The sequence below is a fragment of the Tripterygium wilfordii genome, chromosome 18 (genome assembly GCF_013401445.1).
Source record: "Tripterygium wilfordii isolate XIE 37 chromosome 18, ASM1340144v1, whole genome shotgun sequence".
In the NCBI taxonomy this organism is placed as follows: domain Eukaryota; kingdom Viridiplantae; phylum Streptophyta; class Magnoliopsida; order Celastrales; family Celastraceae; genus Tripterygium; species Tripterygium wilfordii.
Genome location: NC_052249.1, coordinates 11,900,504 through 11,916,828, shown reverse-complemented (window position 1 = coordinate 11,916,828; position 16,325 = coordinate 11,900,504). Strand labels below are relative to the sequence as shown.

The following is a 16,325-nucleotide window of genomic DNA, read 5'->3' as shown; positions in this document are numbered from 1 at the left end:
TTTTGAAATGTTTGCTCTTGCCGTTGGATTGGCTCTAATCTGAATGAATTTACAAATTTACTAGTCAATGTGAACCCTTGGATCAATAATTAAAACTTTTATTAAATCCAATATAATGAGATCATGGCTAATAAAGACAGTGACGATGGCAATAATGACCCACATTTTTTTTGTATTTTGTGCAACTTGGGACATCAACTTGAAGTGGGGAGCAAGGTACATTGCACATGAACGCGTACGGACTTGAGGGGACACACTTTGTGATTAGACTTGAGGTCCCCTCTCCTCCTCCAAGTTGCTCGTCAAGTAGCACCCTCTTTCCCCCGTCCTAATCTTGTGAGTGGTGGTAGTTTTAACAAATAACATTAACCTTCTTGTGGTGACAACTGAACCTTGTCGTATATACTGTATGGTTACGCTGGTCTAGTCTCTTTTCTTGTTCTGGTCTAAGTCATTTGAGTCATGGCCTATGTAATGCATAAAAATATAATGTGGGTCCTAGTTTATACATGGATATGGTCGTGGCTTTATAGTTAGGATTAAAAAAAAATCAAGCAGTCTTTGGACCATTGACTATTATGAACCAAAGAGCAATCACTTGAGTAATAGTTGATTGGGTTATATCTTTAGCAGTCTCTTGGGCTTTTAGCCCACTTGTGGGGATGGGTTTAGACTTTAGAGTTATATTTTCACTCACATGGGTTTCAGCTCTGTTTTATCTATTGTCAGTGAGATGTATGACAATTCGAGATTTACACTCACTCCGTTGTTCAAATAACATGTTAAATCTCCTGATCACTCTTTAACATAATGGAATGAAAGGGAGAGTCATTATGCAATAAGTAACCATTCAGTCAGTCCCACAAGTATCAGACTCATAGTAATGCTAAATGCTTGTTGGAAAGTTCATTTTTATAAACTTTTGACATTTACACCACCTGATAACACGGATAACATTGCATACGTTACAAAAGATCTCTTTCTTCACTCTTCCATATACATAATATACATACATGCATACATACATACATACATAGCATCACAGTCCGGATGTTCTATCTTCTAACACACGTGGTCCACGATGATTCTGCAGTGTGCCTCATATTCTTTCCTTCCCTAACTTATTCACACGTCATCAAAATCGATTTTAGCCGTTGATTCTCCTCCAGCACACCAGCTTATACCTTTCCCTCCCACCTCACGATCCTGTCCTCCGACGACAATTCCTCAGTTCCCGGCGAATCCACTTTCTTCTCTCTCCTCCTCTTCCTACCAGTATTCGACGGCGGAGCAGATTTTCCTGCTTCCGATGGAAAATTGAGAATTGCTTTTCGACCCCTCATTCTGAATGCTGCACAATCATAAGCCCTCGCAGCATCGACGTCGCTATCAAAAGTCCCCAGCCATACCCGACTGCTTTTCTTGCTCGGGTCTCGGATCTCTGCCGCAAACTTGCCCCATGGCCTTCTTCGGACCCCTCTGTAGTGCTTGCCCTCCTCTTGATCACCAATCACCTTCCGATCCAACTCTGGTGGCGGGCTGACCGGGTTAACTGAACCAACAGGTTCTGTCAAATCGATGACTTCCGGTTTCACTTTGAAACTGCAATTTCCAAGGATATGGGGTTCTGGGTATGAACTGGGTGAGCTGGACTCAGATTCTGATAAGCAGTTCTCACGCATATCTGAGATAGTGAAGTCGAGATTGCTGAGGAAAACATCAATGGAGGAAGAAGTCAAGTCCCCAAGAAGGTGTTCTCGGATAAGTTCTAAAGTCAAGGACTCTTCTTGTGTGGCCATTGAAATTATGTGTGGGGAGAGTAAGCAAGAGGCTATTTATTTATAAAGCACATAAACTGTTTGTTGAAATATCTAAAAGAGATTTACTTAAATTTATGAGCATTTAGATTTAGTTAAGTCTAATGAATTGTCGCTGCGATGTCAACCCATTAACGTAATGACGATACTGTTAGTGAGGATGGAAATATCGTACCCGTTCCCATAAATGAGGGGAAAACACTAAACAGTGCTCCAAGTTGTGGTCCGTTACCAAGTGGTTAGGTTTTGTTTTTGTTTCCCAGACGGACTAACAAGTTGTGAGGTATTAATCAGCATTGCAGATTTTTCTGAGTGGCAGGGGACAATGTATTTACTGGACAGGTTTGCTGGGTATTGCTTTTGATTTATTAAGGGGGGTTCACACGAAACTCACTCGTCATTTGATTTTTCTATGTTTGGACTGGAGTGTCAAGTGGCAGGATGCAAAGCTATCCTATCATGAGGAGCTGTTTTGAGAAGTAGAGGAAACCTGATGAATACCGTTACAAGGGATGGGATGGGATGGGATGGATCTAAGTCTAGCATTAGAAGTTTGTACCTAAAACTCTATTCAAAATCCAAAGTTGATAATAAAAGGTTTGTCATCTTTTATAAGTTAGATTCCAAATCCATCATCTTTCGATGTGGAATTCTCATCAATCCTCCCCCTTAGAAGTATGCATGACCTCTTGCATGACCCTGGCTGTATTATTTAGACATATGGCCCATTTACCTTTCCAAGCTTTGCAAACCAAGGTTACATAGTCTTAACAAGTCTAGTGGATTTAGGGTTTTTCTAATTACTTTTCAACGCCTTTTTTTTTCCAACCTGTCCACAATGGACACGACCCACTATCTACTAACCCAACTCCACACAAGGAATGGGCCCTGGGGTAGGCTCGCCAACGATAGTGTTAGTCCATGGCCAGCACGCAGGCACGTGCACTCTCAATGAAAACATCAATGATGAATACCCACCACACAGGATGGGGGCTCAAGTCTAACATTACAAGTTTGGGTCTAACTATCTATTGAAAACTCAGGTTGACAACAATAGGTTTGCCATTCCTTATAACTTAGATTCCAAACCCATTGACTTTGGATGTGAATTCTCGTCAAAACCATTCAACTTTTTTTTTTTTTTTTTGTATGGCAAACAAAGAGACAAGAAACACCACTTACAAACCACACCATGCCAGACCAAAACAATGATCTGGGGGATCGCACCCACTATACAACCAATATTGCAGCTCTGGAAGTCGGTGACTGGGAATGCTACCTGAAAGTCTCAAGGTAGCGGCCCATTTGGCGAAGACATCCGCCCAGACATTTTGATGTCTGCTAACCTTTGAAATAGACCAGCTCTTAAGCTTGTCTAGCTGATTGCGAGTCCCCTCTATTAGATTTTCAATAGCCCAAAGAGAAACCAAATCCGATTGAGCAACCGCATTAACAACAATCAAAGCATCCCCTTCGAATTGCACCTCCTGCAACCTGAGATCTAGACACCGATGGACACCCAATCTCAAAGCCAAAGCCTCACCAACAGCTGGATCTACCCGGACAGCACAAGAAACTGAAGCAAAAATGATATCCCCACCTGAAGACCGAGCAATGGCAGCTGAAGCAGTAAGGTTGTGACCCATAGCTGTATCAAAATTTACCTTGATCCAATTCAAAGGAGGTGGAACCCAATTTGGATGAATAATATTTTGAACATAGCGAGAAATCCTCCAAGCTTGGCAATGTTGATTATGAACATGCTGAATTTGAGCTACCAACAGGTTAATTGATCTCACTGGAGTCCCATGAAGAACATCATTTCTATACCTCCAAGTATGGTCAAAAGTCACCAAAGCCAACAATTGAAAAGCTTGACAATCCTCTCTAGAAATACCAATCAGATGGGGATTAATCAACACCTTGACCCAATCCGCCCTTCCTCCATGAGCCAAGGTAGGCACATTCGTGATCCATCTAGAATTGCTCCACACCAAGAGAGAAATCGAGCATCCAAACATGAGGTGATCCAAAATTCCCTTTCAAAATTACAAATAGGACAAAGCTGTTGTTCCTCTGGAATATGCAAAATACCCGACAATCGAGCCCTAGTAGGCAAAGTCAAAACCATTCAACTTGCATGAATGATATTATTGTGATATTTTAATTCGAAAACTAACGCAGTATTTGGGTCAAAGTAAATTAGTAAGATACGCCATACTGCGTGATCTTACCAGTTAATGAAGTGAAGAAGCTGAGCGAAATGTGAAGATCTTTTTAATTGAGTTTTGAATCTTGTTATCGTAGACCTGAAAAACATTGGAACCCCTCACCACCATTCTCAGTTGTTATGTTGTGCTATGAATCTAGTTATAAACCTGGAGGAATACTTGGTCTCAGTTGTTATGTTATGCTATGAATCTAGTTATAAACCTGGAGGAATGCTTGGCCGACTGTGCTGTGTTGCCTATTAGGCTATACCCATCCACCTTTCATGATGGTTTTAGTTAATTGGTTGAACTGATTATCGAGAATCACTCGTGTTTGTAGCTAGGGCGTAATCAATAATCTAATTGTTGATATATTGGACTTGCACGGCAAGTTACTCCTCAGCTCAATTATTTCATATCGAAGCCCAATTCATTGGGTCAAAGTCCAACTTATTTGGATGAGGAAAAAACTTTGTTGGTGTAATAATGGAATGTTTGTTCTTATAAAATGTAAGGAATTCTCACATCTTTTCGGTGTGGTACTTTAACACATGTAAAAAGGGGGAAAAAAAATTGTTGCCACTAGATTTGTCTATTTTGGACAATCAAGTAAACTCATGTCAAACAGATCGTGTGCACAAACTTGTCGATAGATAAATTGGGTCAAATCGCATTACTAAACCGAACAAGGATCGAACCATAAAAATTTTATAAACATACACCTTTGACCGAAATTGATAACCAACTAAACTATCCCAGTTTTGTTATGACTTTCCATACCTCTAACTGAGAAGATTTAGTAGACTTTTCGTGACAACATTAGTGGTGAGCCGCCCACGTCATTGCGATCCACACACTTCATCAGACTATTCAATCAATAGGAGAGAGGCGGTTTTTGTGATCAAACTTCTATTTTATTGTGATAAATTGGGGCAAGTGTTGTCGTGGAACATAAGAATACATTTCATGGAATTATGTACACAAACAAAGAACATAAATCAACCAAAGCACCTCACCAGAAGCGGGTTGCTACAATCTTCACTAATTTTCCTAATTACACTCAACAAACCATTGAACCTTCCCTTCCGTACGCCTCTTTTCTTTCTTTCTTTTTTAAATTTAATGAAATAATAATCAAATGTTGTTGACAAAGTCACTCTCTTACGCAACCAAAACTCCAGGATACGGTGACAGCGGTGACAACGGCGGCACAGTAAATATTCCCTTCACATCACAATCCCAAACCCCGGTCCAACTTGACGGTGTTAACGGTTGACAAGTCAAAGCCGGTTCAATCTCCTTTTCCTCCAACACAACCTTCTCTCTCTTCACAACCTTGTTCATCTCAACCACCGTTTCCTCCGCTTTTCTCTTCCCGCAAACGCCGTCCTCAGCCTCCACTTCCAGCTGCGCCTTCAAATTGGCAACTTCGAGAGGGAAGTTGAGTATGGCTTTGCTTCCACGCAACCTAAACGCGGCACTATCATAAGCTTGTGCAGCCTCAATGTCGGTATCGAATGTCCCGAGCCACACGCGCGCCCCTTTCCGATTTGGATCGCGTATCTCCGCGGCGTACTTGCCCCACGGCCGCCTCCTCACACCTCTGTAGTGCTTCCTCTCACCAGAATCATCCACATGTTTGACGTTATCATTATTAATTACTAAAATTGGTGCTTTAGGAGGCACTTTGACATTCAACGCAGGACGACGGTTGCTCAGAGTCGATGATTTCGGTGTACCATTGGATGAAATTTCTGGATCTGTGTTGTTTGGGGTGTAGAGATCGAGGTTGGTGATGAAGTTATCTATTGAATGAAAATCAGTGAAAAGGTGTTGGCTAATAAGCTCCAAAGTTGAAGCCTCATCCGGAGAAGTCATACTTTCACTGCAGTTCATATTGAAATTGTCCAAATTGAAGCTTCTGCAGTTCTTTCTAATGGTAGACGTAGGAGAGGGAGGGGGGGAGGTTTGAGTGGAAAAAGAGAGAGTGATGTGAAGACATATAAATAGAAGGGAAGGGGGATGTGATTAAATTTTGTGGAGATAAAAAGAGGAAAGTGGAAGGAGGTTTCAGGTGAGGTTCTGCGTTGGAGACTGGAAGGAATCGTTTGGCTACATAAAATTGTTTCCTATGGTCTTCTTTGTTGATGTTTTTAATTGTCAAGTGGGAATGAGTGGGGCTACACATGTCATCTCATTGTGAAGAAGACTATACATCTTTCCAAGGTACTTCGGCTGTACATGTCATCTCATCGTCGACAAAAATCAAGCACCTCATGATCTACACAATTACTCTCCCTCTCTCTTGAATGTATGCTTCCCCATATTGACGGCATGACTTTTCAATGTATTGCGCTTATCTACGACACTGAAGAGAAGTTTATTTTATACTTCCCTCGTTTCATTTTCTTAATCATTTTTTTTTTATTTTCGATTGTCTCAAAATTAATGTTATTTTTCTTCATTAATTAATAATTTTATTTTGATATTTTAAAATTATCCTTATCACTTTAATTACTCTTATCTCAAGGGAAAAAAAAATCATCATAAATAAAGATAAATTTAAAATAACATGATTATTTTATATAATTGAATTATATTAAATGATGTCCTCTTAAAAGTTACTCCATCCGTCCCATTTTAATTGTCTCCTTCAATTTTACACACAGTTTAAGAAATTGTATTACTCTTCTTTAATTTGACATTTATATCCTTATTTATATAGGACAATTAAAATGTCAATGACTCTTTGGGAATTCACTCCATTAACTTTTCAATTTAAGGGTAAATTAGGGTAAGATGGAAAAAATGGATGAAATTGGTTTTAATTAATTGAAATAGGCAAGCATTTTAGGACATCTCAAAAAAAAATAGAGGACAATTAAAATAAGACGGAGAGAGTAATTTTTTAAAGGATGATAAATAAATTGGGATGGAGGAAGTATTGTTGAGGAAGTAAATTATATATGACTTGGGTGATAATGATTAGTTGGTGAATCTCTATATCAAATTGTATGGACTTAACAGGTTTTTAGATTGGGTTTTCGGGAAAAAAGACAACAAAGAGGAAGGAATGACGAGTGTTGGTGGCTCATAAAATAATAGGGAAGAAAAAAAAGGACAAGTGGTCGCTCACATAAACCACGTTGCTTAAATGCAAAGTACTGTGAAAAAAAAGAGACTAGTTGTGGATATGCAACTTGTTTAGTGGACCCCCCATTTTTTGAATTTTCTGATTCAAAAATGATAGGATAGTAATTATTCATAGTCATAGTCATATATATAATAAAATAAAATAAGAATTACGAAACGTGGTGCATGAATGTTGGAAAGAGTAGGACCGCATGCTGTCCTTTTGTCAGCAACCCCAAGTCAAATTTACAGTCAAACATTGATCTTTCCTTATCAACAAACTCGGTTTCTGAAGTGCTTAGTGGGCTTTTATGGCATAGCCCAATAAGCTAACGGGCTTCAAGCCCAGCAAGTACTTCCCGGCCTGGCCTTTAAGGAAAACAAACTGGGCCTACTCGTGATCCATCTCCCAAAATACTACGATTGCTATAAATGTTAGTACTGAACACCAATAATTTTAAAAAAAAAATGCATTTACTTTTTCTTTTCTTTTTTGAAATGGAGGAGGGAGATTCGAACTTGATCATCAGGAAGATAAATATCATCCTTACTTGTTAAGTAATGAAAGATAATAAACGTGTTTTGGTTTTTTTTTTTTTTTTTGCGTCAAAGTTCGTGACTGAAGACTTATGATAGTCTTTGCTCGTGTGTTCCACAAGTGAAAGAAATGGGTTGTGGAAAACAATTATTCAATTCGTTTTCTTACCAGAATTTTCCAAGGAATCTTTGTGGGGAAAAAGGCGTCCACACAAATGAGAAAAGTATCATTGATAATTTGACTGTTGCTTTTATTTGGAAAAGTATCAATTTATGGTGGGTCATAAAATTAGCACATTGAACATATTTTCTTGAGTATAAATAAACTTGGTAATTTTGTTCTGATTGTGAATTTACAGGGAAATGACAGGAAGGAAAAGCAAGACGAAGACTTTATAAGAAACTTAAATGTGTTTTTTTCCCTTCAAAGTACATACATAAACGTGAGTTAATAGGTTATATTGACTTGTAAGGTTGACACCCTATGATTTACTGAGCATTAAGCGATCAATCCAAATATCTAAGAGATTTATGCAAAGCTTGATTATTGTTGCGGTGAAATACAGTTGACGTGTTGGAGATACAAAGGTCGATATATATGGATTGACAGCCAATGTTAAGGTATTTTGTATTTATTTTAGGAAATATTATCGTCTCCCTCACTAAAACACATAAACTCGTGGAGGTGGGGAAGTGAGAGTACCCAAAAACCAACTAGTGATATAAGAATTAAATAATTAGTTTTTAAAATAACAAGTGATACGTGTCAAATATGTAAAGAATGTTCATACTTATGTGGCCTCGAGTGGCCATTGACCCAGTGTACTTCAAACGGGGCAGCACAACAGAATAAGAGAGAATAGTGGGCCATGTCACTAAAGAAAGAAACAATGGCTTGGTTATGGAGTTGGGCTTACTTCTTGGCCCGAAAAGGTGTCAAAGTTAAGGGTAGATTTAGTCCCATTCCGTTTTTTTTTAAGGACACCTTGTCAACTGATTTTTACAAGAGATGGTCAATTTAAATTGGAGTGTCTTTAGAAAAATTCGGAATGTGACTAAAACTACCCCAAAGTTGAGTTACTGGACTTTCAGTTCAGATGAGAGAAGGCCCAATGATTGTCTCAGAAGCAATCTTGGGTAGAATTACCATCAACTTCTGCCCCGTTGCAACCATATATCTCTGCAGCTGAAATGTTTCCTCAAGATAATGTTCATGTGTCTTGAATTTTCCCTTAGTTTTCGAAGTGGTAGAACCTGCTTGACTTGTCTCCAACTCGTTCGCATGCTGATAATATAAATTATATGATACAAGAAGGAAGCAATAACCAAAAAAATGTCAAATGATTGCTTACAATATATGGAAAAGCTGTCGTATACACGCACGCGGTCCATAATATTTTTCTCCAAACGCCAACTTTGGTACTCTTCCTCGACAACCTCGTATACGACAAAAAACAGACGTGTCTCAAAACCAAGCCACGTCATTACATGCAACCCTTGCATGAGAAGCTCCTCAACACGTGGCCCTCACCCCATCAACACGTGCCACGACGAAAACATGCCTCAACTTCTTCACTGGTCTATTTATACAAGCCTTTCTTCCACCCCAAAACCCTCAGCAAAGGAAATCACAGGGGTTTCTTCCATTAATCCCATAAAATTTTGATACTCACTCGATCGCGATTAGTCGTTGAATTCATCAATGGCGGAAATTCACCAACAATTACCAAGGCCGGCAATGCAGCAGGAACCGGGGTCCCGCCAGGTTGTGAAGGCGGCCACCGCAGTCACAGCTGGTGGGTCCCTCCTAGTCCTCTCCGGTTTGACTTTAACTGGTACGGTGATTGCACTCACCGTGGCAACCCCGGTGCTGGTGATATTCAGTCCGGTTCTTGTTCCTGCCGTAATCACTGTTTCTCTAATTCTCGCGGGTTTCTTAGCTTCTGGTGGGTTCGGTGTGGCGGCAATCACTGTGTTGTCATGGATCTTCAGGTACATTAATAATTTGATCAAGATATTTAAATTAATTAATAAATATTTTGTTTTGGTGGTAGTAAAAATTAATTAATTAATTAATGTGAAATTGGGTGGGTATAGGTATGTGACTGGGAGGCGCCCACTGGGAGCGGAGCAGCTGGAGCAAGCAAGGATGAAGCTGACAGGGAAGTCAAGGGAGATGAAGGACAGGGCTCAGGAGTTTGGGCAGCAGCAGATCGCTGGTTCACTGCAGTCTTAAGATGGGATGGTGATGTATGTAATCTCTGCCTAGAGCATATATAATTAAGGGGACGGTTTAGATTGCGGAGGAGATGATCGAATGGCTACGATTACAAATTAAGTTTGTTGCTGAAGAGTGGTTCTAAAAGTTTTCTGTGTTTTTCGTGTTAAGATGTGTGTCCCTAATTAAATTGGTGTCGGGACATGCTAAGTTTGTCTTAATTAGTTTGTAATAAACTCTTTTTTTGTTCTTTTTGAATCCTTCCTCCTCCTACAAAGCACCGTATATCTTACCGTATGTGATTTTAGGTTGCTATAATGTTATGCACAATGTGTGGTGATCATTATCATTGTGGTTTCTTTGTAGTACTTTTTAATTAAAAATTAATATCTAAAATGAAGTATTTGGAAATTCGTAGAAGAAAAGAAAAGAAACCATTCTTCTCACTAGCCCTTCATCTTTTCGACCCTCACCTCCATCCCCTTTCTTCTCATCAAAACCCCAAAACCTACAATGATAATAGAGCAACCATGTATTGCACTCGGCATAAAAAAAATTGTATGTATTGGAAACATGTTTTGATAAGATCATTGGAAATGAGAATAAAACATAGTTGGAAATGAGAATAAAATGTTACACCAATGCCTACTAACCTCACTTGTTTGGAGACGGTTACTACTTATAGCAATTACAGAAGAGATAGTGGGATATCACGCACTATCATTATTCAATTACAAAAACCACTATCATTATTTAATTACAGAAGAGATATTTAATTACAGAAGAGATAGTGGGATGGTTACATGATCACTCACTCTCATTACTTATAACAATTACATTATTCAATTACAAAAACCACTATCATTATTTAATTACAGAAGAGATATTTAATTGCAGAAGAGATAGTGGGATGGTTACATGATCACTCACTCTCATTACTTATAACAATTACATTATTCAATTACAGAAACCACTATCATTATTTAATTACAGAAGAGATAGTAGGATGGTTACATCATCACTCACTCTCATTACTTATAGCAATTACAGCTCTCATTACTTATAGTAATTACAGAAGAGATAGTGTCATTACTTATAGCAATTACAGCTCTCATTACTTATAGCAATTACAAAAGAGATAGTGATTGCTATAAAAGAGATAGTGTCATTACTTAAAGCAATTACAGCTCTCATTACTTATAGCAATTACAAAAGAGATAGTGAGATGGTTACATCATAACCCGCTCTCATTATTTATAGCAATTACAGAACTCTCATTACTTGTAGCAATTACAGAAGATATAATGAGACGGTTACATCACCCACTCTCATTATTTGTAGCAATTACAGAAGAGATAGTGAGACGGTTACATCACCACCCACTACCATTATAGCAATTACAAAAGAGATAGTGAGACGGTTACATCATCACCCACTATCATTATTTGAAGAGGTGATTATATCACCATCCACTATCATTAATTACTCATAAGTTATCACTCCACCATCCATCCATGATTTTAGTTGCTAAGGCAGAAAGTGGGGAGGTCTCATCACTTACCACCTTTATTAATCCAGAGAGGTGGTGGATAAAGCGTTACACATGAGGAAGAGAGTAAAATGTCCAATGGAGAAGGAAAAAGGAGAAATACCAAGGACAATTGATATTTCTCTAGCAGTCAGTACTCTTTCAATTCTTAGCCTCAAACACTCTCTCTAGTCAAAAAGGGCCACCCGACCAATTTCTCATTTGTCATTATTGGTCTCGAGGTGAGAAAGTTTAGTTAGCTCTCTGACCGGCCAAGATAACCGATATAAATATTGTAAGTATTTTCCCCTCCACAAATATTACAGACCCCATAATCAAAGAAGCGTTGGTGTGTCGGCTAGGTGCTCGATTTAACAATGAAGCAAGACTGAAACAGATTATTTTGGAAGGGGATTCGGAGATTGTAAAGGTTGCGATAAAAAAAATCCTTCGTTGTTTCCTCACTGGATTCCTCAGCCAGTGGTGGAGAGCATAACAGTAGGGCTCGGTGAACTTGAGCAATGGAGAATGGAGAAAGTGGACCCATCAGTAAATAACTAGTTATGGAGGGATAAATCCGCGTGTCTGCTGTGGGAGCATGGGACCCTTGATGAAGACCAGAAGCGTAACCTTAAGAATGCTTATAATCGGGCTAGGCGTTTACGTATCAAAGAATCTGGAGATAGCTCTCACCATGCAACTGGGCCCATGCAAAACGCATCTCTTGAGGAAGCTGTGAAAGTCAATGATCTGGTTATAAATGGAGTCAATAATGAGGAGATTATTGGTGCAATAAAGGGAGGTATTACCGGAGGTCATGAAGGAGTTATTATTGGCAATGAAAGTGGCTAAAGTCAATAACTGAGCATCGTATGGGAAGGGATTTCCTCTTTATGGGAGTCCTTATTTAAAGACTAAATTCTAGGAACAATAAATATGGTTGATTATGTCTACCATAATTATGATATATTATTATTCTAGTTTCCTTTTCATGGAGTGGTCGTGGAATGATAAATAGAAGAATGTAAGTCATTCCAAATCATCTTATGAAATATATCAAAAGAGATTTCCATCTCAACAAATTATTAGCCTTGCTTACTTGAGTTTGAAGGTTAATTAGGTCCAAGAAGTTTAAGGGATTCATCAACCCTTCTCAACATCGAAGGAATTGTGCTCCGAGTATCGTGGCCCATGCTAGAGTGCCGTTGGGCCTAGACTTAATTGGGCTGTCGAACCGTGACAGGTTCTTGTAGGCCGTGGGTCATAGGATTTTATCAGGATAAATCTGAATAAATCATGCACAATTCCTTCTATTTCCTTCTATGTTGAGGAGAGTCCCACGCTCTCATAACAGACACGCGGATTTATCCCTCACACACAATAACTTGGCCCATTGTGCAAAATCATGGGCCCGTATTGTGTCGGACGCATTCCACCAATTTTATTGAGATGAAAGACATTTGGTGATATGGGCTATCAGCTCCCTTATTATATCTTTCTTTTTTTATGATAAAACTTGTTACTCACAAAAAAAGGAAAAGACCGGGAGCTGTGAAAATAAAAGAGAGAGGGGAACATAAACCTTCAGCGCGGGAATAAAAAGCGGTGGGTCCTATAACTGCCCGTCTTCTTTGTATAGTCTGTTTGATACCCCGTCCACAGACACAACAATCCTCCTACCCGGCCACCTACAGTTATTCTGCTCGCGAGTCCTTTAAGTAATATGCTTACGAGCTTGTAGAAAATCACCGTGTACACGATATCATAAATTTCGAAACTGCAAAGATTTGTAAATGATCATGACATGGAAAATCATTAGTGCAGCTACAACATGCATGGAACATTATGAAATTATATGATTTTATTGATTATTTAAATACACGAAACACACGGCTTACATTATTATTACATTCATCAATGCAATTTGTACATACAAACAGTACCCCAGTTTTTAAAATGTTGCAGAATCTATTGCTGATTATCTTCACTGCGATCGATCCATTTCTTTCACCAACTCTGAAATCCAATCGATATTTGGCTTTTGCAAATCCGATTCCGGCCCCTTAATCCCACCATTTGGGTTCTCCATTCCATCATCATCCCTAATCTTCAGCCCACTCAAACTCCTCAAAAAGTCTGTGACCTTCTCTTCCAAACATTCCTCCTTCCTCAACACCCTCATTGGCGACACTGGTCCAGGCGATGAAGTACTGGCGCCATCTACACCCACAGATCGCATCCCCGAACCTTCTGGGTCCCCGATGTTCAGGTTCATTCGGGGCCGGTAAGTGAAATGACACTTGTATTTGGTCTCGGGCCGGAGCTGCTCAGCAGTGTGAGCGAAAAAACAGACTTTGCGTTGACAAAGACGATTCGCATTGCAAGCGCGCGTGCGATACCTTGCCGGGTGGAGCCAGTACTCGAACACGCCGTGTGCGAACTCGCACGTGTCCCCCCTGTGACACGAGCCTTCGCGGAAGGCAGGGCACGCGATGGCCATGTAGTAGACCTTGCGCGGGTCCCGTCGCTGGGCCTTCTCCCCGCGGTGGGCGAAAGGACATTCGGTCCAGTCGTGGCTGCGGGTCCCGGTGCACCTCTTGATCTTGTATGCGTACATGCGGAATTCATCGGAGCTGTAAATGGCATCACTAACGCTGTCGTTTTGGGGGGAATTGACGGTTGGGTTTGAAAATTGATTTTCTGGCAAGTCGTAAAAACTGGCATGGATTCCTCTCAACATTTTTGAAAGTTGTGCAAAAAAACAAAAAAAAAAACCTCTAGAGTTTCGAATACTGATCAGTTAAACCCAATCTCATACAATGAATTACTTACAGATGGATTTATGGACGGAAAGAATAATTTGACCGAAGAACAAAGGAGAGGGATTGTAGGGGACAAATTTGGAGATGGGAAACGCAGAGTTGGGCTTCAATCTCTCCATGCTGCCTATAATTCGGATTTTCAGTGAAGGATTTAATTAGTTATGAAGAGAAAGAATAAAAAAAAAAAAATGCGGCCCATATGAACCGTGGAAGAGATTGAGGGTCATAGAGGAAGCATGCACTCATCGACTGATAGAGGGGCCGAAGGGGAAACAAAATTTATAGAGCAATTGAAGTTGTTTTGAGTTAAGTAGTTAACCATGATGAGTTACTTAATTAGCACAAGATCCTTCATCTAACGGTAACGGACGTCTCCTGGAGGGTACAATCTTAGCTGAGGGAGTGAGGATGTCTTTGCATGGCTTCTCTTCTTTGCCATTAGTCACTTCAGTCGTCCAGCTGTTGGTTGGCTATGAGAGATCACTTTTACTCTATTTGCCATTTGTCTCCTTCACCATATCTTGAAGCTCATCTATAGCGATTAGCAAATACCAATTTAAGGGATAAAGGTTGGATTTACTAATTCGACCACGTCAATATTTGGGATCATTTACATATTAAGATACCACTTTTGTTTACTACAGTAGCTTCATTTTTGTTATTTAATCTATTAATTGTGTTTGGGTATGAAGTTAATTAATCAGAGCATTAACTAAACTAAATAATGCTAGGCGGCTACTGATTGTCCAATGGACTAATAGTAGCCGTCAGATCTCAGTACTTCTTTTAGCTGGCTTATTTTCCTTTAAAATTGGGAAAAAAAAAAGGAAGAAGAAAAGAACTTGAACCACTCAAGTGACCTCATGAAGCTAAGACAGTAACAACTGTGCTCGGTAACCTTCTTGACGGACGTTTGCGGTGAAGAAACTGGCACCTTTAGATCGGCATAGGATGCAAGGAAAATATGCCAAATTTGCATGGCCAGGCACACGTGTTAGCGCGCTTGCATGATGACAAAATTTGGTTGAGAATCTCTCCAACGCGTGTTGAGAGTCATGGACTCGGCTCGTGCATGATCACTTGTTTGCTCGCTTCCCCTTCCCTGTTTATGGAGAGGTGTCGAGCGTTTCTATGATAGTTTGTTAACAAGACGACAAACCAAATGAACAAACTGCTCTTTAACCTTTTTAAAGCCAAAATAGACCATGACAAAAAAAAATAAATAAAATCTCGTGCTACTTGCTTTTGTTTGTAGTTGAATCGGCTTCGATCTTAAACTAGCGCCTCAGTACCTCCTTTTTTTTTTTTCTTTTTTTTTTATGGCACAAAAGCACCTCAGTACTTGAATAGAGATGTGAGAGGGCTGAGCCGAGCTGCCTATCACTGTGCCACGACTAGTATGATCGGATCCATCTAGTGATGCCAGACCTAGGCTATCCGAGAGACACTTGTTGTACTGAGTTATGGTTTCTAGGGCCCAAAAGTACACGAGCAAGCAAATTGTTCTGTTTGAGGCCCAATCATGGCCTTGACCCCATTTAGTTCCGACTTTCAATATACACAAGACAATGATTTCCTACAGTTCTAGATGCACTACCCCAACAAGTACCCTTCTTTTTTTTGTGTGAACTACCCCACAAGTACTTAATCCGCTAATCGCATCAATGTATCCTCGACCAACACCCTCGCTCGAATATAACTATGTTGTCACAACTACATAATACTTGCATATGGGGAAAAACAGCAACTCAAACCATAAAAGCAGCAAAACTCGAACAATAAAAGTTCTTCCAGGCCTCTTAGCTCGCTAATTGTCAAAAGAATGGATTCTTCCTTGCATGGCAATGTTCGCAGTTCTCACAATAACAAACAACATGCAAGGGCAATTTAGCATACGAGACTTAAACTTAAAAAAATCTTACCCAAGAATAAGTGGCTCCCCCACACCAAACTTTTCTTCCTATTTTAGATGCCATAAATCGTTCACTTGAGCTATTAAAAAATGTAAATGGAATTCTTGGGAGAGCCAAAGGCTTTAAAAATTTAAGATCCAAAGTGATT

At 39.6% G+C, this 16,325-nt stretch overlaps 4 protein-coding genes across 5 annotated transcripts; 1 reads left to right on the top strand and 3 right to left on the bottom strand.

Moving 5' to 3' along the window:
• Positions 1-875: 875 nt before the first annotated feature.
• On the bottom strand, positions 876-2,037 carry LOC119984519 (ethylene-responsive transcription factor ERF106-like). The gene has a single exon (XM_038828512.1). It carries the CDS (start codon positions 1,797-1,799, stop codon positions 1,179-1,181), a length of 621 nt encoding a protein of 206 aa, XP_038684440.1. The 5' UTR covers positions 1,800-2,037; the 3' UTR covers positions 876-1,178.
• Positions 2,038-4,919: 2,882 nt separating this feature from the next.
• LOC119984843 (ethylene-responsive transcription factor ERF105-like) lies at positions 4,920-6,295 on the bottom strand. The gene has a single exon (XM_038828972.1). The coding sequence runs from the start codon at positions 5,921-5,923 to the stop codon at positions 5,189-5,191; it is 735 nt and encodes a 244-aa protein (XP_038684900.1). The 5' UTR covers positions 5,924-6,295; the 3' UTR covers positions 4,920-5,188.
• A 3,011-nt stretch (positions 6,296-9,306) lies between these two features.
• LOC119984670 (oleosin 1-like) lies at positions 9,307-10,174 on the top strand. Of its 2 annotated transcripts, XM_038828738.1 has the most exons (3): positions 9,307-9,688; positions 9,794-9,933; positions 9,994-10,174. In XM_038828738.1, exons 1-2 carry the CDS (start codon positions 9,399-9,401, stop codon positions 9,930-9,932), a joined length of 429 nt encoding a protein of 142 aa, XP_038684666.1. In that variant the 5' UTR covers positions 9,307-9,398; the 3' UTR covers position 9,933; positions 9,994-10,174. The 2 variants fall into 2 exon arrangements, with proteins under 2 accessions (XP_038684666.1, XP_038684664.1); XM_038828736.1 differs by having other exon boundaries at positions 9,794-10,174.
• A 3,252-nt stretch (positions 10,175-13,426) lies between these two features.
• On the bottom strand, positions 13,427-14,182 carry LOC119983492 (zinc finger CCCH domain-containing protein 54-like). The gene has a single exon (XM_038827158.1). The coding sequence runs from the start codon at positions 14,180-14,182 to the stop codon at positions 13,427-13,429; it is 756 nt and encodes a 251-aa protein (XP_038683086.1).
• Between the last annotated feature and the right edge of the window lie 2,143 nt (positions 14,183-16,325).